This window comes from Bidens hawaiensis, unplaced genomic scaffold, assembly GCF_021521415.1.
Source record: "Bidens hawaiensis isolate Kalapana, Puna unplaced genomic scaffold, B.hawaiensis_p1.1 tig00035544_1, whole genome shotgun sequence".
Lineage (NCBI taxonomy): Eukaryota > Viridiplantae > Streptophyta > Magnoliopsida > Asterales > Asteraceae > Bidens > Bidens hawaiensis.
The window spans coordinates 1-16,716 of record NW_027496192.1 but is presented as its reverse complement, the minus strand read 5'-3'; the positions used below and the strand labels follow the sequence as shown (position 1 = coordinate 16,716).

General features: G+C 32.4%; 1 protein-coding gene across 1 annotated transcript; it reads left to right on the top strand.

Moving 5' to 3' along the window:
* The first annotated feature begins 6,954 nt into the window (after window positions 1–6,954).
* LOC143587536 (dehydration-responsive element-binding protein 3-like) lies at window positions 6,955–8,160 on the top strand. The gene is made up of 2 exons (XM_077068803.1): window positions 6,955–7,195; window positions 7,723–8,160. The coding sequence occupies exons 1-2, from the start codon at window positions 6,955–6,957 to the stop codon at window positions 8,067–8,069; spliced, it is 588 nt and encodes a 195-aa protein (XP_076924918.1). The 3' UTR covers window positions 8,070–8,160.
* Window positions 8,161–16,716: the final 8,556 nt, after the last annotated feature.

The following is a 16,716-nucleotide window of genomic DNA, read 5'->3' as shown; positions in this document are numbered from 1 at the left end:
TTTTGAAACTTTGTTTTATGGTTTGATTATAACTAATGATTCCGATCCTGTTAGTTCACACCCTCTGACGGTAAAACTCCGTTAGTGGATTTTTGAGGGTGTGACAGCTTTGAGCTTATTGCATCGGGGAGTTTAAATCCTTCGGGAATTTTCATATAGATGTCACTATCTAGTGATCCATACAAGTAAGCTGTGACAACATCCATAAGGCGCATCTCTAAATTTTTAGAGACTGCTAAGCTGATTAAATATCTAAACGTAATAGCATCTATGACAGGAGAATACGTTTCTTCATAGTCAATTCCTGGCCTCTGAGAAAAACCTTGAGCTACAAGTCTTGCTTTATATCTTCTAAATTCATTGTTCTCATTTCGTTTTCTCACAAAAACCCATTTATATCCTACAGGTTTCATTGACTTTGGTGTAATGACAATAGGTCCAAAAACCTTTCGATTGTTTAGTGAGTTTAATTCAGCTTGCATAGCATCTTTCCATTTGTTCCAATCTTGTCGATTTTTACAATCATCTACAGATTTTGGTTCAGGGTCATCATTTTCTTCCATGATATCGCTTGCCACAGAATAAGAAAATATATCATCAATATTTTTCATTTCATCTCGATCCCACATTATATGTGATTTACCATAGTTTATTGACAATCATTTATTGGAATCATTTATTTCTTCCTGAGGAAATGTTAAATCATTTATTCTTTCCTGAGGGAAGGTTTTGTCAATCATTCCTTCCTTAGGGTCAGTATCCTTCTCAGAACCCTTTCTTTTTCGAGGATTTTTATCCTTTGAACCGATTGGCCTTCCACGTTTTAAACGTTTTTGAGATTCATGAGGTGCATTATTATGGTTTTGCTTTCTTGGAATCTCAACTCGAGCTGGAGCATTAGCAGCTGGTATATGAGATTTAGTGACCCTGTTTATATCAGTAAATGCATCAGGTAACTGATTTGCAATTTCTTGTAGATGTATTATTTTTTGAACCTCTGTCTCACTTTGTTTTGATCTTGGGTCTAGGTGTAACAATGATGGCACACACCATGATATATCTCTTTCTTGCTTTTTCATTTCTCCCCCTAATGTCGGGAACATTGTCTCGTTAAAATGACAATCAGCAAAACGTGCTGTAAATACATCACCTGTTAAAGGTTCAAGGTATCTTATGATGGAAGATGTTTCATATCCAACATATATTCTCAACCTTCTTTGGGGACCCATTTTTGTGCGTTGTGGTGCTGCAATAGGAACATACACGGCACAACCAAAAATTCTAAGATGAGAGATATTTGGCTCATTTCCATAAACAAGTTGTGTGGGAGAGTATTTATGATTTGCACTTGGTCTCACGCGGATTAATGATCCAGCATGCATAATTGCCTGACCCCAAATAGAAACAGGGAGTTTTGTCCTCATTATTAATGGTCTAGCTATTAGCTGTAGGCGTTTGATCAACGACTCGGCTAAGCCATTTTGTGTGTGTACATGAGCAACAGGGTGTTCTACAACAATCCCCACAGACATGCAATAATCATCAAAAGCATGTGATGTAAATTCTCCCGCATTATCAAGCCTTACTCTTTTAATGGTATAATCCGGAAAATGTGCACGTAATTTGATAATTTGAGCAAGAAATTTTGCAAAAGCAACATTACGAGTCGATAATAAAGAGATATTAGACCATCTGCTGGATGCGTCTATTAAGACCATGAAGTATCTAAATGGTCCACATAGTGGATAAATTGGTCCACATATGTCACCTTGAATTCTTTCAAGAAACATTGGTGTTTCTTTATCGACTTTTAATGGCGAATGCCTTGTAATTAATTTTCCAAGAGAACAAGATGTACATTGAGGCATTTTATCTATTTTATGGATCTTTTGACCTTTCAGTGGATGCCCATGTGTATTTTCAATGATCATTTTCATCATTGTGGATCCTGGATGGCCTAATCTGTCATGCCATAAGTTTATGATACCAGAATCGCAACAATTTTCTTTGACTGCCATGTGTGCTTGAGGCACATTTATATATGTATAATGCAAACCAGAATGGAGCATTGGCAATTTTTCCAATATTTGATCTTTGCTTATGATATGCAAATATTTTTCATTACTAACAGTTCTTGACTGAGTATCATATCCATTATGATATATGTTTCTGAAACTCAACAAATTTCTTGTTGATTTTGGGGAAAATAAAGCATTTTCTATTTTGAGCTTTGTACCATTTGGTAATGCTAAATTAGCTTTTCCCACTCCTTCTATCAAGTTTGTAGGACCTGATATTGTATTGATGATCCCTTTTGTTGGTTTCAGTTTATAAAAATATTTTTTAGATCTAAGTATAGTATGCGTGGCTCCACTATCCGCTATTCATATATCTTCTTCATTTGTTTGATCTTGTGCTCCGGTGATTTTCATTTTAAATCTTGAAAAATATTAAGAAAAAAAAATAAGTGTATAACGAAGACATATGATATTTTAATAAGAACTTTATTTAATTGAAACACAAGTAGTAGATGAAAGAGGAACTACATAATTAAAGATAATGAGAACACACTTAATAACTGCATCTAATTATAGTGGTCAAGCAACTTTGTTTCAAAGTTCTACCCCAAAGTCTTCAACGCTCAGCTCAGCATTGATATTATTAAAGTTATCAACATGGTTCACTTCTTTCTCTTTTCCTTTTAGAGAGGCTTGGTACAGTTCACACAGATGTGGAGCTGTGCGACAAGCCTTTGCCCAGTGGTTTGTACTTCCACATCTAAAACATGAAGTGCCATTGTTTTCGGACCTACCAGCTTCATTCCATTTATTTTGGTGGTTGGAATTGGTATTGTGTGGGACATGATAATTATTGGCTCTCTGGTTACGACCACGACCACGGCCACGACCACGACCGTAAGAGTTATTGTTCCATTTGAATGGATGCTTACGATCATTAAAATGCCTTTTGTCAAAATGACCACGTCCACGTCCACGGCCTCGTCCTCGACTTTGTTCCTATTTATGATCAGAATTTTTATGAGAACTTTTGTGAGCAACATGTGCTTCTGGTATTGCTAATGAACCCGTGGGACGAGATTGATGATTTTTCATCAATAATTCATTATTTTTCTCTGCTACAAGGAGTAATGCATTTAGATCAGAGTATCTCCTAAAATTCTGCAAACGATAATGTGTTTGCAAGTTTATATTTGATGCATGAAACGTGGAGAAAGTTTTCTCTAACTTTTCTTCCTCTGTTACGGGATACCCACAAAATTCTAGCTTTGAACAAATTCGGTATAAAGCAGAGGTGTAATCATTTACCCTCTTAAAATCTTGAAACCTAAGACTGTTCCATTCATCTCTAGAAGTAGGAAGTAAAACTTCCTTTAGATAACCGAATCTGCTTTTCAAATCTTCCCATATCATATATGGGTTATCATAATTAAAATACTCATGCTGTAGTAATTCATCAATATGTTTATGAATGAAAACATCAGCTCTTGCTTTATCCTGGTCAGAGCAATCATTGTGTTCTTGGATTGTGTCTAACACATCCATAGATTTTAAATGTCTTTTGACATTTGCTGTCCAAGACATATAATTTTCTCCAGAAATGTTGAGTGCAGGGAATTCGAGTTTTGCTATATTTGACATTTTGTTGCTAAACATAATAGAGCAAATAATAAGATAAATATTAGAATCCATATATATCAATCAACAATGAGATACAATACATTGGTAGAGCTATAAACATATAAAAGAAAAAGAAAATGCCGAAATCTTCAGATGGGAGATTAAAAATTAGAATGAGAAGTAGTATTGTAACATCCCGAAATTTTCAAAATAATATTAATTATATTACTTAATAATAGAGGGAAAGTTTACTCGGGTTATCGGGAAATAAATAAATAGAGTAGGAGTTGGTATGGGTCGGGCTAGTGTTGGATAATGGATATGGGTTATGGACTTGGGTTATGATAGAAGGAAGGAGAGTCCATGGGCTTAAGCCCATGATCCCTAAATATAAATACCATTAATCACCATTTAATCCTCATTCTCACATATTCCTTACACCACCAAAACACACACAACACCATCTTATAACCCGAACCAAGATCCGAAGGCGAAAACCCGAGCTTGTTGGTGCTGGAACGTCGTGACGAACCAAAACAACATCAAGGCTTAACCGTGTTCGTAGTTCGACTCGTTCAAGGTACGTTTATAGTTAGAAATCGTTCGTATAGGTTCGGTTTGATTTGAGGAATGATAGATCTGAGTTTGTATGGTAAAAACGAATCCAACAAAGCTAAACTTACTGAAAATGGTTAAGATTTGATGGGTTAATCGATTGATAAAAGAACCCGTAACCTATATGCCTAAATCGCACCCTTTAAACATCGATGTTAGGTCGATTTGATGGTTGGGGTTTGTAGGCGCTGGTCAGACGATTCCGTGGATACCTAAATCGAGTTATTTGGTTAAGAAACGAAGGTGATTAAGGTCGAACAGTAGCTGCAGCCGACAACTTCGCCTGCAAGCTAAGTTCGCCTGATGAACTTCACCTGCAAGCTAAGTTCGCCTGATGAAGTTCGCCTAAAGCTAAGTTCGCCTGATGACAACTTCGCCTAAAGCTAAGTTCGCCTGATGACAACTTCGCCTAAAGCTAAGTTCGCCTAAGGTTTAACTTCGCCTAAAGCTAAGTTCGCCTAAGGTTTAATTTCGCCTAAAGTCAAGTTCGATTAGAAAATAGATTAAAAACGATAAGTAAAAGTAAGCTAATACTAGGCCACCAGATTAGATCAGGCGAGTATTGATACGTGTAACTTATGCAGTCAGCCGAGCTCAGTTAAAGAAGGGATTTACAACTATCAGAGGAATAAGCAGAGTTCAGGTGAGTTTCTAGCCCCATTTCCTTGTTATGTTTTCGGGGCTGCGTGCATACTCGATGTGAAGTGTGAATACACTTACCTTAAGTGGTAAGTGTATGCTATAGATGTTATACGAGGTATATATTTTATAATGCTTGTCGGCACGTGAACGATCTTCGGATATTGCACGTATCGCCAAGGATAGTAAATTCCAAGTGGTTGATAGTGTGTATGAATGTTATGATGTGACTTGTTTATTACGTAAATACTGAACTGATATGAAGTGTGTTATAGGCAGGTAGAGGTAGAGTGTGTTAGAAGTGGCAAGAGTTTAGTAAAGGTGTTAGTGGCATAACGTGAGCGCGTGATAGGGAAAAACCTTTACGTGCCATCGTCATTATGTGTGTATGATTGTTGATGTGACATGCTTATTATGTAAATAATGTGCTGATAGGAAGTGGGTTATAGACAAGTAGAAGTATAGTGTCATAGAAGTGGATAGGGGTCTAGTAATAGAGTTAGGGGCATAACGTGAGCACGTGGTAGAGTGAGTCTATGCGTGTCTTCGTTATTAAAGTGGCATAAAGTGGCATAAGTGGCATAAAGTGGCACAAGTGGCATAAAGTAGCACAAGTGGCGTAAAGTGGCATAAAGTGGCATAAGTGGCATCAAGTGGCATAAGTGGTTAAGCTGTAGGGGTAATTAAGTGGCTAAGTTGTAGGGGTAATTAAGTGGTTAAGCAGTAGCGGGTTAGACAGTGGGTTATGTGTTTTCGGACACGTATATGATGTATGTAGTGGTTGTATGATAAGTTGCTTGATTAACTAGAACTCACTCAGCGTAGCTGACTTTTAGTATGCACGCAGGTGAGAAGAATGAGACAGCTAGCTTGAGCGGGCACATGGTGGGCGAATAGGAGACTGGCATCTGAAGACTCAAGATGCTTTAATGTAATGGACGTTTAATTTGAAAGACAAGAATGTTTAATAAAGGCAAGTTTTGGATTGCTGTAACGTTTCATGAAAGTTTTTATAATCCGCGAAAGTTTTAATGAACTTTGATTTATAAGAACTGTGTTTATGAGTAAATCCGACGTTAAAGTAAGGCTTCCGGGTTCATGGCCTTACAAGTATAAGCATTATAGTGACCAACAGCAAAACCGGGTGAATCATTTTGAGAATTTTATCTTGGATAAATTTAATAAGAAGAATGTTTGTTGTAAATGAAATGGGGTTAATGATTGATTTATAGTGAAAATTTATAACCCTTTTATAACGGTTACATTACCGTTTATAACGGTAACATTACCGTTTGTATGTGTGTGTGTATTAATTATTTTAAAGTAAGATAATAAATAAGATATTAAATACAGTTTATTTTATAAAATATATAATTAGTATGCACAATAATAAGAATAGAATTGTTAGTGTAAATAAATCTAACTTCTAAATGAGATATTAGTGTGCATATATAAATAAAAGTTAGAATAGTTATCAAATTTTAATAACAATGTTTATACACATTATTGCTATTACTTAGTATATTAGTTAGTATATGTATATGCATAGATATATATCTAATGTACATAATTAAAGAAGTGTTTATGATGCTTATGTAGATACCTTTGTGTCTATTACCTTTCTTGGTTAGGATATAAGCGGCTCGTGCTGATAACGTGTTATAATATTAGCCCTAACTATAACAAGCTTATAAGAGTAATATATGAGACTTGGAGTTAACAAGAAACAATGGAATAAGGAAAATATAAGAATATGAACTTTTACTGATGCCTTGAATCTATCAATATACATGGTATTTATAATATCAAAAGAACTGTTCTATATACTATTGGGAGGAGGAGACAAGAGTTAATAATTGGTGACGATAATGAAAATGTGTCATACACACAAAAGTGTCGGTGCTCATAAACAATAATGAAAATGTGTGATACACACAAAAGTGTCGGTGTTCATAATAAATAACACATTCTCTCAAAACAAAATTGCATTGAATGCAATCGAATATCCGTACATATAAGGAGCAAAAAAGCTTTATCTATCTTTATTCAATAAACTCCATCAATGGCTGACATCACTCAAACTTCCAAACCTGATGTCAAAACGGCTTCACTGGAGAGCTCAAAGAAGCAGAAAGACGTGAGCTTCAAACCCCAGGTTTTTCGAGGGGTTCGAAAGCGGAGTTGGGGAAAATGGGTGTCCGAAATCCGACAACCACGTAAGAATAGCCGCATTTGGCTCGGAACATTTGCCACTGCAGAGATGGCCGCTAGAGCTCATGATGCGGCCGCCTTATCGGTCAAAGGTATGTAATGACAATTTATAGGTTAAAAGTTCATGGCTGGTTGATGGGTTCAACTCCTCGTAAACGTGAAAATCATGTCAGACACAAATATTTACGGAATGATACGAGCACAACCAGTTTAACTTGAAGTTTTTATTTTATTATTTGCACGTTAATAATTATTATAATTTTACAACAAAATATACAAAACATACACATTTTGACTTATAATATCTTAAGTGAACTTATGTTGAAAATTATATTATTTTTGACAAAAATTACTCAACTAGTTTACTTATAAAAAAGAAAACATATATATAAAAAATTAATAGGTTAAATGGGTCAACCCGTAAACCAGTCAGGTTGACATGAACCTAGTTTTACTATTCGGGTTGATAAGTTCGAGCCAAAATTAGTCCAAAGTCCAAACCCGTTTATTCTAAACCTAAACCTGTGAATTGCGTGTCAGGTTGTTGTCGTCATGTCAAGTCATGTCATGGATAGTTTCGTCGATTTGCTTTGTAACATGTACGTTTTCTTGTTAACAGGTCCTTCGGCTATTCTTAATTTCCCCGAACTCAAGGATACATTACCTCGTCCGGTTTCTCTATCTCCACGTCACGTGCAAGAAGCCGCAGCGAAAGCAGCCGCCATGTCGGATTTAACAACACCGCCATTACAAAAACAGTCGGATGATATTGATTCTAGTAACGTGGATGAATTCGGTGAGATTATTGAGTTACCGAGTTTAGAAGGGTGTTTGAACTCACCAAAATCGTCAAATGAGTTGGTGTGGGTTGACTCGGTGGACCCGTGGGTGTATCCGCCGTGGTCCGTGGCTGACATCGATGGTTTTTTGGATTACGGCGGCAGTACGTTCATATGGGATTGTTGACGTTACGTATATAGTCTACACTTTTTTGTACTGTCAAATATGTATGTGTGTGTATATATATTTGTACGGACAAGTGCAAATTATATATGGTTGCTGGAACTCACATTGCCTAAGTTAATTCGAACCCTCGTTACAATAGTACTGTCCATATTTCAAAGCGTATACATAAGCCAGGTTTTGAACTTGAACACACCACTCATGAGGAAACCCTAGGTTGGCTTTATTTTACAGTAATATTTTGTATTTTTTTCCGCCATTTTGTATATCTTGTTATATATAAATAAATGGTGTTGGTTATGTTTTCGGTTTAAGTTAACTTAAAAAGTGCTGTGAATTTGAGGAGTATTATATAAGTTGTATATATGAATCTACTTCCAAAACTATATATAAATTAGCTGGAGGTTGATCAGAGTTCGTGTTATAAACTGTACGATTGTACATTGTCCATGCAACGAAGAAATATAGTAATTAAATATAGACAACCCATATTATATTTTATGAGTGAGATACATTTAATTAGCTAGTATATATGTTTGTTCAATGTTAATGACATACTTTATATATAAATAATATTGACAAAAGTTGTTATTGTATACATGTAGCGAAACTAATGTCAAGTGTGGTAGATTGAAAAGTAACTTTAAAAGGTTTAACAAATCACAAGATAACTTTATATATGACGCGATTCGTCCGTTTAAGCTCTCCGATTTATAATATATCTAATGCTTAAGCTGAAACATTACCTCGTATATTTCTGATGAGTGTTATGTTGTGGTGTTGCAACCACACGATATAACTTCTTTCAAAGCTTTCTTTAAACCTGGTTCCCCCCTTATCACGATCCAACCAATGATCTCCACAAATTTACCCAATGTAGAGTCGGTAGTCTCCAGGGGTTACTTTAAAACCGAATGTGCGCTCTCAACGCGGTTGGTTGTATAATATCCAAAATTTGGATATTGGTCGATCTATGCAGACACAAAATATTTTACTCCAAATTTTGGAGTAATACTTGGTCATGCTACTTAATTTCAAAATTTTGGTTTGTTAAAAGTTACACAAACAATTAAACAAACAACATGGTGTATCTAGTTGTTTTGAATGCACATGGTATCTAATACTCCGTACGAGGTAGGATGAAGAAAGAATAACGTCTACAAGGCATTAGTGGATGGATTTTTGCAAAGGTCATGAACATAACCATTATCATACAAGAGTTTAAAAAATATACATTGTACTTGATCCTTGGTGCTTGTCTTTACATATCCTCTAGATCGAATTCGTTGTACACGATTCTGAGCGCCAACGCATATTCGTTGTTCTCCTCCCATATAGTTAATAGAATGTCGCATGGATGCATATTATGTTTTGAGAGCTTCTCCACCATACACTTTTCTTTATCAAATAATCTCATTTCATATGAATGTCCCGCCAAATGTAAAGCAAGTACGTGGACGATTGTGTTCATCACTATTCATATATTTATATCTCAATTTCATGTATTAATGTTATTCATTAAATGTATTTTGTGCATCCATTTCATGTAATTCTAAACATTTTAGCCCAAATTTGATTTTACTTATTAACTAAAAATCAAAAATTAATTGAATAAATTAACTGAACCGATTAACAAAAAAACCACTTGGTTAATTTGGTGAGGCTACTAGCATAATCGAACCATGTACACTGGGTCAATATAAGTGAGTCAACGAGCGAGCATACATTATTTTGCTCGATCTTGTGTCATTTTACAATCCAAATCAATTTCAAAACAAGATGTTTTAAACTTTTTCCTGCCACGACAGATTTAAGCAGTCTTGATCTTCATTCAATAGTTCTTTGTTTTGGCCATGGTTTGTTTTTTTTTTTCCTTTATTATTTAAAGGCTTCATGCAGTTGGTGACAAGCATGAGCCCAGCATCATGAAATGATTCTTTTCAGACCCTATTGAGCGAAACGAAATGCAGCTCGTGAAAAATGAGTGAAACAAGTCAATCATGCATATTATTAAACTATTTTAAAAATAATAAAGAGTTTTTTGTTTGATTAAAGATGAGCTAATGGAATCAGATGTTTGTGTATAAAGTAGACATCAGGTGTCTTCTAAGAAAAGATTTTAAAAGGTCGTGTGTTATAAATAGTTTTGATTTATGATTTGATATTCTGATTAAACCTTTTCTTTTAAATCTTAACTAGTGTTTTACCCGGCGTGTTGTGTTGGGGCAGGTTGGTATAACTTGAACAGTATTAAACCCAAGCGTTGTTGGTCCCGGCGTTGAGGCGGTAAGTCAACGCGAATTCGGTCGGTTTCGGTTACATTATCGGAACTAAAACAAAAACATTATAAAATTTGAGGTGGATCAATGAGGTGGTGTCGTTGATAAATGTCATTGACCACTAAAATGCAGCTAGCTGGCTCAAAGAGAAGGGGGGCTATGCGACATCAATGTTGTGAGCTAAAGCTCACTGGCTTCCATCTTAATCATGTAATTTAACTAAATTTCATATTTGTTTAAATTTGTTTCACATTAAAAAAAAAACTTATACATCTTATATTAATATTTATTCCTATTTAATTAAATAATACTTATTTATTTTGTTATTTTTTCTTTTCATTTCATTTACACCCACTTATAAAAAATATTTAGAAAATATATAGGAATGACTAGTGAGAAACAAATTTAGAGAATTGGTTAATTTTTCCATAAAGTACAAGAGATGAGAATGGGGATGGAATATAGATGTGTTTTCTATAATTTTTTCTCTATTATTTATAAATATACAATTTCAACTTAATTGGGCATCAGTAGCTTAATTAAAATAAGAATGAAGCTGGAAATGGGGATGAGATGTGAATCCTCTTAGATATAATTAAAGATGAAAGTTACTAAGATAGAGATGAAACATCATTTATCAATATCCAAGTACCTTTAACTAACGCTAATTAGAGGAAACTGCTGACATTATTGATGGTGATTAGATGATACCATACATTTATTTAGAGTAAAAGTGAAATGAAATTAATAGCGAAGAGAAGAAAAGACTTTGCTTTATAGAATTTGGAGGCAGCGTGGTCATATTCGGGTTAAGTTACTTTAACACTATTTTTTTTTTATTTGTATTTGATATTCTGTAGAATTTGTAGGCAGCGTAATCATAATCAGCCTGAGTTACTTTAACACTGCTTTGTTTTTATCACATTTGATATTGTGATCAGTAGCAACTCAACTTTATTTGAAAGCTTTATTTTCATTTTAATTTGATATTTAGTTCCTAGCAGGCTAGGTTTAATGTTTGATTAGTACTTTTTATGTTTCATATTTTATTGTTTAAATTCATTTATGATGATTCTTATAGTTATTACTTGACATGGTTGATTGAAAAAAGAAGTTATAGTGAGTTGGTAAATATAAAATTAGATATTGGATTTGATTGAACAAAATTATAAAGTTTAAAGTTAGAAAATAGATAATGGAATGATCGAATAACACACACATATAAATAAATAAATAAATATATATATATATATATATATATATATATATATATATATATAAGTTTAAGTTCAAGAAAGAAATCAAATTATTGCAAGAAATGAGAAAAATGAATATGCGTCACTAGTTTTATTTTAAGTTTTAAATATTTAAAAGTAAATAAAAAATATATAAATGCAACAATAAATGCACTCTCTCCCTCCAATTAATACAACTAATATAACCATAATAAATCTCTATTTAATTAATATATCTAAGTAATTTAGCTATAATAATTAAATAAATAAAAACACTACTTTAATTTTATTTTTTATTTACACATTCTTCATTTTATTCAACATAAATACAATTTATTTATATAATTCTATTCTTTATATTAAAAAAAATAATTGCCACTCAATTTATTAGCATGTTTTTAACACTAAATATCAAAACATAATATATATATATATATATATATATATATATATATATATTCAATTGGTATGCCTATAAAAATTATTGTCATAAATAATATAAAAAAATATCATACAAATGTGTCCATTAAATGTAATGAATAAATATACAACCTATACAAAGTTATAACCTACACTTGTTTTGAGCGATAAAAACGTACAACAGACAAAAAGCATACAACTTACATATGTAATTCGACATCAACAGTTATATAAACTACACAAAGATACACATATCCTACACATGCGTAGGTTATATGTTTTTTTATTCTTAGAATAAGTGTAAGTTATATGTTTTTGTGTAGGTTGTATATTTTTTATTGACATTTAATGCAAACATGTGTAAGATAGTTTTTTGTATTATTCATCACAATGTAACTACGTGTTGATAGATATTTGATATGTTGAGTTTGAAGAAATTGGTTTTGAATAAAAAAATTAATGTATGAGTAAATTGCATTTGTGTAAGATAAAATTTTCGTGTGTATGTTATATGTTTTTCGTGTGTAGGTTATATGTTTTCGTGTGCGTTTGTATTTCATTGATGATAAATTTTGTGTGTAGGTTATATGTTTTTCGTGTGTAGGTTATATGTTGTCTTATTCTTAGAACAAGTGTAGATTATACGTTTTTGTGTAGGTTGTATGTTTTTGTTGATTTTAATGCAAACACATGTAAAATAGTTTTTGTTGGTATTATTCATTATAATGTAAGTTGTTTTGATGGATATTAATATATTGAGTTGGAAGAAATTAGTTTGGATAGAACGAAATTTTAATGTATGAATTATTTATACTTGTGTAGGATAAAAATTCAAGACACAAAAAATAAGTTATAAAAATAAATGAGTTTTTAATATTTTCTAATTATAATAATTTAATTAGTTATATTAGTTAAGTAGATAAGTATTATGGTTTATTAGTTATATTAATTGAACAAAGAGAATGATTAATACTTTATTTATTTAGCTTTAATTATATAAAACTTAAAACAAAACTAGTGGTTCATATTCATTTCTTGCATTTCTTGTAATAATATCATTTCTCTTTTGAACCATCCCCTATATATATATATATATATATATATATATATATATATATATATATATATGTATTGGTTAGGGAAAGAGGGGTACCTTCGGCAACCCTCAAATCGGGTACATACCATAATGGGGTACACCGTTACCGTTAGTTAAAATGCAACAAGGGATAGTCAATCCTGTCGTATGGTGCACGGTGAAATTTGTGTGTGTAGAGAGAGAGAGAGAGTGAGTTGCCTATTATTTAAGTGGATTTAGAGTAGTACATGTAAATGATATGACTTTATGGAATTTGTAGGTGTTGGGGTACCATTTCTATTGAACGGTCAACGAATCATTTAAGGATCCAACCAGTAAGGTGATATAAAACCTATTCATTTTAAGGATCCTATCAGTGAACGCCACTTACTCGTCTATTCTCTCATCATTACCCGGTACCGCTAAAACTAAATGATTGGGGCGTGAATATAATCTGGAACACCAAGTCGCTCTTTTAATACTCCACCACTAGCTCATTGACAATTGTACCCACAATATTAATAACATGCTCCAAATTTTTAAACTTAATATGCAAAATTTCATAATCCACCAACAATAATCTTCAATAATATGAATGCATACTTCACATGCACCCATCGGCATCTTATCACCCTTTTATCACGTTATCTTTATTAGTAAAGATTTGGGTCACATGTTCGGTAATCCATTATCCCACAAATGGTATCGATTATTATTTAATATCTACTAGATCATACTGACAACATACTCATTCTAACTATTTATATTTGAATGTGAATTACGATCCATTTATAAGTAAATAAATAGATTTGTGAAGTAATGTTATACTTGATTTAGTACGGAACCAAACGAATGAAAAACATTTGCGATTCGTTAATTATCAAATATTAAACCACACAGTTGCGATTCGTTAAAGCGAAAATGGTCATTGGTCCTTTCATATGATTAATTACATCAACTGTCACTATTAAATCTTTAATTTGGATGGACCTTAAATTCGACTTGTACAACTTTAGTATAAGAGTAACATTTTATCATTTAATAATTACGAATGTAACTTTAAAGTTATGTTGCACCATGGTACGTGCGATAAAATTTTGGTCCCCTCTTATAACCATGGACCATAAAATATAAAATAAACTGGAATATAAGTAACAGTCTACTTATAAAGTTGTAACTTGCAAATATTTATCATGTAATGACAAATAAGTGAAACATGATTTTACAAACACACACGTGCAAATTTGTTCCGATAATCATGGATATGAGGTATTAATGTAATAAGCCATCTATATCTTACTTTTTCATGCGGGTATCAAATGTCCTGAAAAAAGGTATTATAAATTATAATGATATTTGTCGCTACATTATTAAAGTTATTTATTTAATTTCCATTTATTTTTTTATTTTGTAAAGGCAAGAGGGATGGGCACTCACGGTAACCCAATACCCATCAACGAGTTGGTGGTGAAGTACTAAAAGAGAAACTTGGAGTTTCATGTACCACCGATTGTTGATAAGAGACTAGACGAGTAGGTAACGTTCACTGGTTGTATCGTGAACTAAACGGTTTTATCCCACTGCACCGTCGTGTATTCGGATGAGTGTTCACGGGCGTTGACCTTAGGTAAGGGTTTTCCCGAATTAAAAGGTGAGTGTCTAACTTTATTTATATGTTTATTAATCAAGTTAAAATGATTATTAAAGTTATTTGTTTGTTCACACGATTTGTTTGATTGCTATTTTCACCTATAAAGAGTTATGGAAACCTTCTTAAAAACATATTATCAAATCCATCTAAATGAGTATTTTATTCTCATTTGTTAATTTCCTTAACCTAACGTCCTAGCTCATTTTTAATCCGACCAGGTTTTTGCCCCTTGTAAAATAAAAGTTGGATTCGCTACTCTGTTGTAATTTTACAGTATTTTATTTTATTAACCGACCCAAACTAGCCCTGGAATTACGATGTCGGGTTATTAAAACTCTTAGTACTGAAAATGACGAACTCATAGAAGAATTTTCCTAGCTTCGTCAAGGCCCAATACTAAAAATAAAAGAATCACAAACATTTATATTTATTTAGTCATTTAGCGTTTCGTATAACAATGAAAGTCACGTGAAATTAAAAGTTGTTAGGACACTTTGTTTTATTATTTATCACTTTTCTTTTAAAAGTAAAATTCGTGACCTACTTATTGTTTAATTGTTTCCTTTTTATGACATTATTATTTTTTTATATTTCATAAGTATTTTTTGTAAGTACAAATGGACAAGTTTTGTATACCCGAATACATAATTCATGAAATCAAAATGAACTCATACTTTTTTAAAGATTTTACGTTTATAGTGTAAAAAACTACAAATTAATCTGACGTGAACAAGAACATGTAAATATATGTAATAAACAAAACGAGAATCGAACCAATAATAGGCCATTCATGGGTTTTGTTGCTTTACTAGCTAGTAGCTCGTTTATTGTAGCATGGTGATATCAGGTGTAGTTTGTAAGGCTGAAGGTTTTAGTACTATGGTGAACAAAATGAGTGTATTTAGATATAAGACTAGTACGTGTGTAAGTTAGCCGATAAGAAAATTACTAAATTAGAACTACTTATAAACAACACTTTATCAAAGTCATATAATACATGTTTTGAAGAAAGTTCCAATTAGTAAAGTTAGAAGGATTTGAAAGCATTTGAATATGATTCATTTGGGCCCTTTTGGTAATCAGGTGTTGTCCCTTTTTACTACTTTTAAGTTTGTCCCTTTTGGGCAAACAAATCAATAATCATACAACAATTGAACTTCAATAAGTAGTAGAAGTTTCAATTTCATGCAACACGTGACAAGGTCCAATTTTATTATCGACCCCTGTAGTTTATGGACTATTTGATGTGTATCAACAATGTTCGAACCGTTTAATTACATAATGTCTAGTAAACTTATTGTGAGTGATTGCTAACGACAAAGTTAGTTCTTGAAAATATATTATGGCAAACGGGTGGATGAAATCTTCCTAGGGCTGTGCAATATGCTAAAATAGATAAATCATTAGGTAGATTATAAGTTGGATTAGATTAAGCTGATCGGTATCACATCATTATTTACATACTTAATTTTTTTATAAGATATTATTTAATTATTAAACTGAAAAGTTGTACACATTTGAGACCTCCAACGTACGTTTCAACAATTTCATTATGTGACATTATCGTCTCATCATTAAAATAAAAATCAAGTCAGCTAATTTTTTATAAATAAAATAACAAACTTAATTTATAAACCAAACAAGAAAATAATGAAAAAGCTTAATAATTTTAAAAATCATTTTCAGAGATTTAATCGATCAAATTATACGATATATTAATTTAACCCAAAATTAATATTATCTAATATTTCGACCTTCTTGCCTTAAACATGCATAAACAATCTATTATTAATGTGAAATTTGAATAACACAATCGGATTGATAATAACGTACACATAAAAACTTTTCACATTCTTTTAAAAATCATTATTTTTAAAACTATTTTTATCAATGTAAGGAGAGATTTCCGTATATCCATTTGTCATTGGTGACACTGTTCATTGAACCACTCGACTAAAATCCAATCATTAAAAATCATACCTGAAGAGGT

Excerpts from the sequence above, each read along its gene's own strand:
- LOC143587536 (XM_077068803.1), top strand. The coding sequence starts at position 6,955 with ATGGCTGACATCACTCAAACTTCCAAACCTGATGTCAAAACGGCTTCA. Across the intron at positions 7,196-7,722 it reads GGCCGCCTTATCGGTCAAAG|GTCCTTCGGCTATTCTTAAT; the intron begins GTATGTAATGAC and ends TCTTGTTAACAG.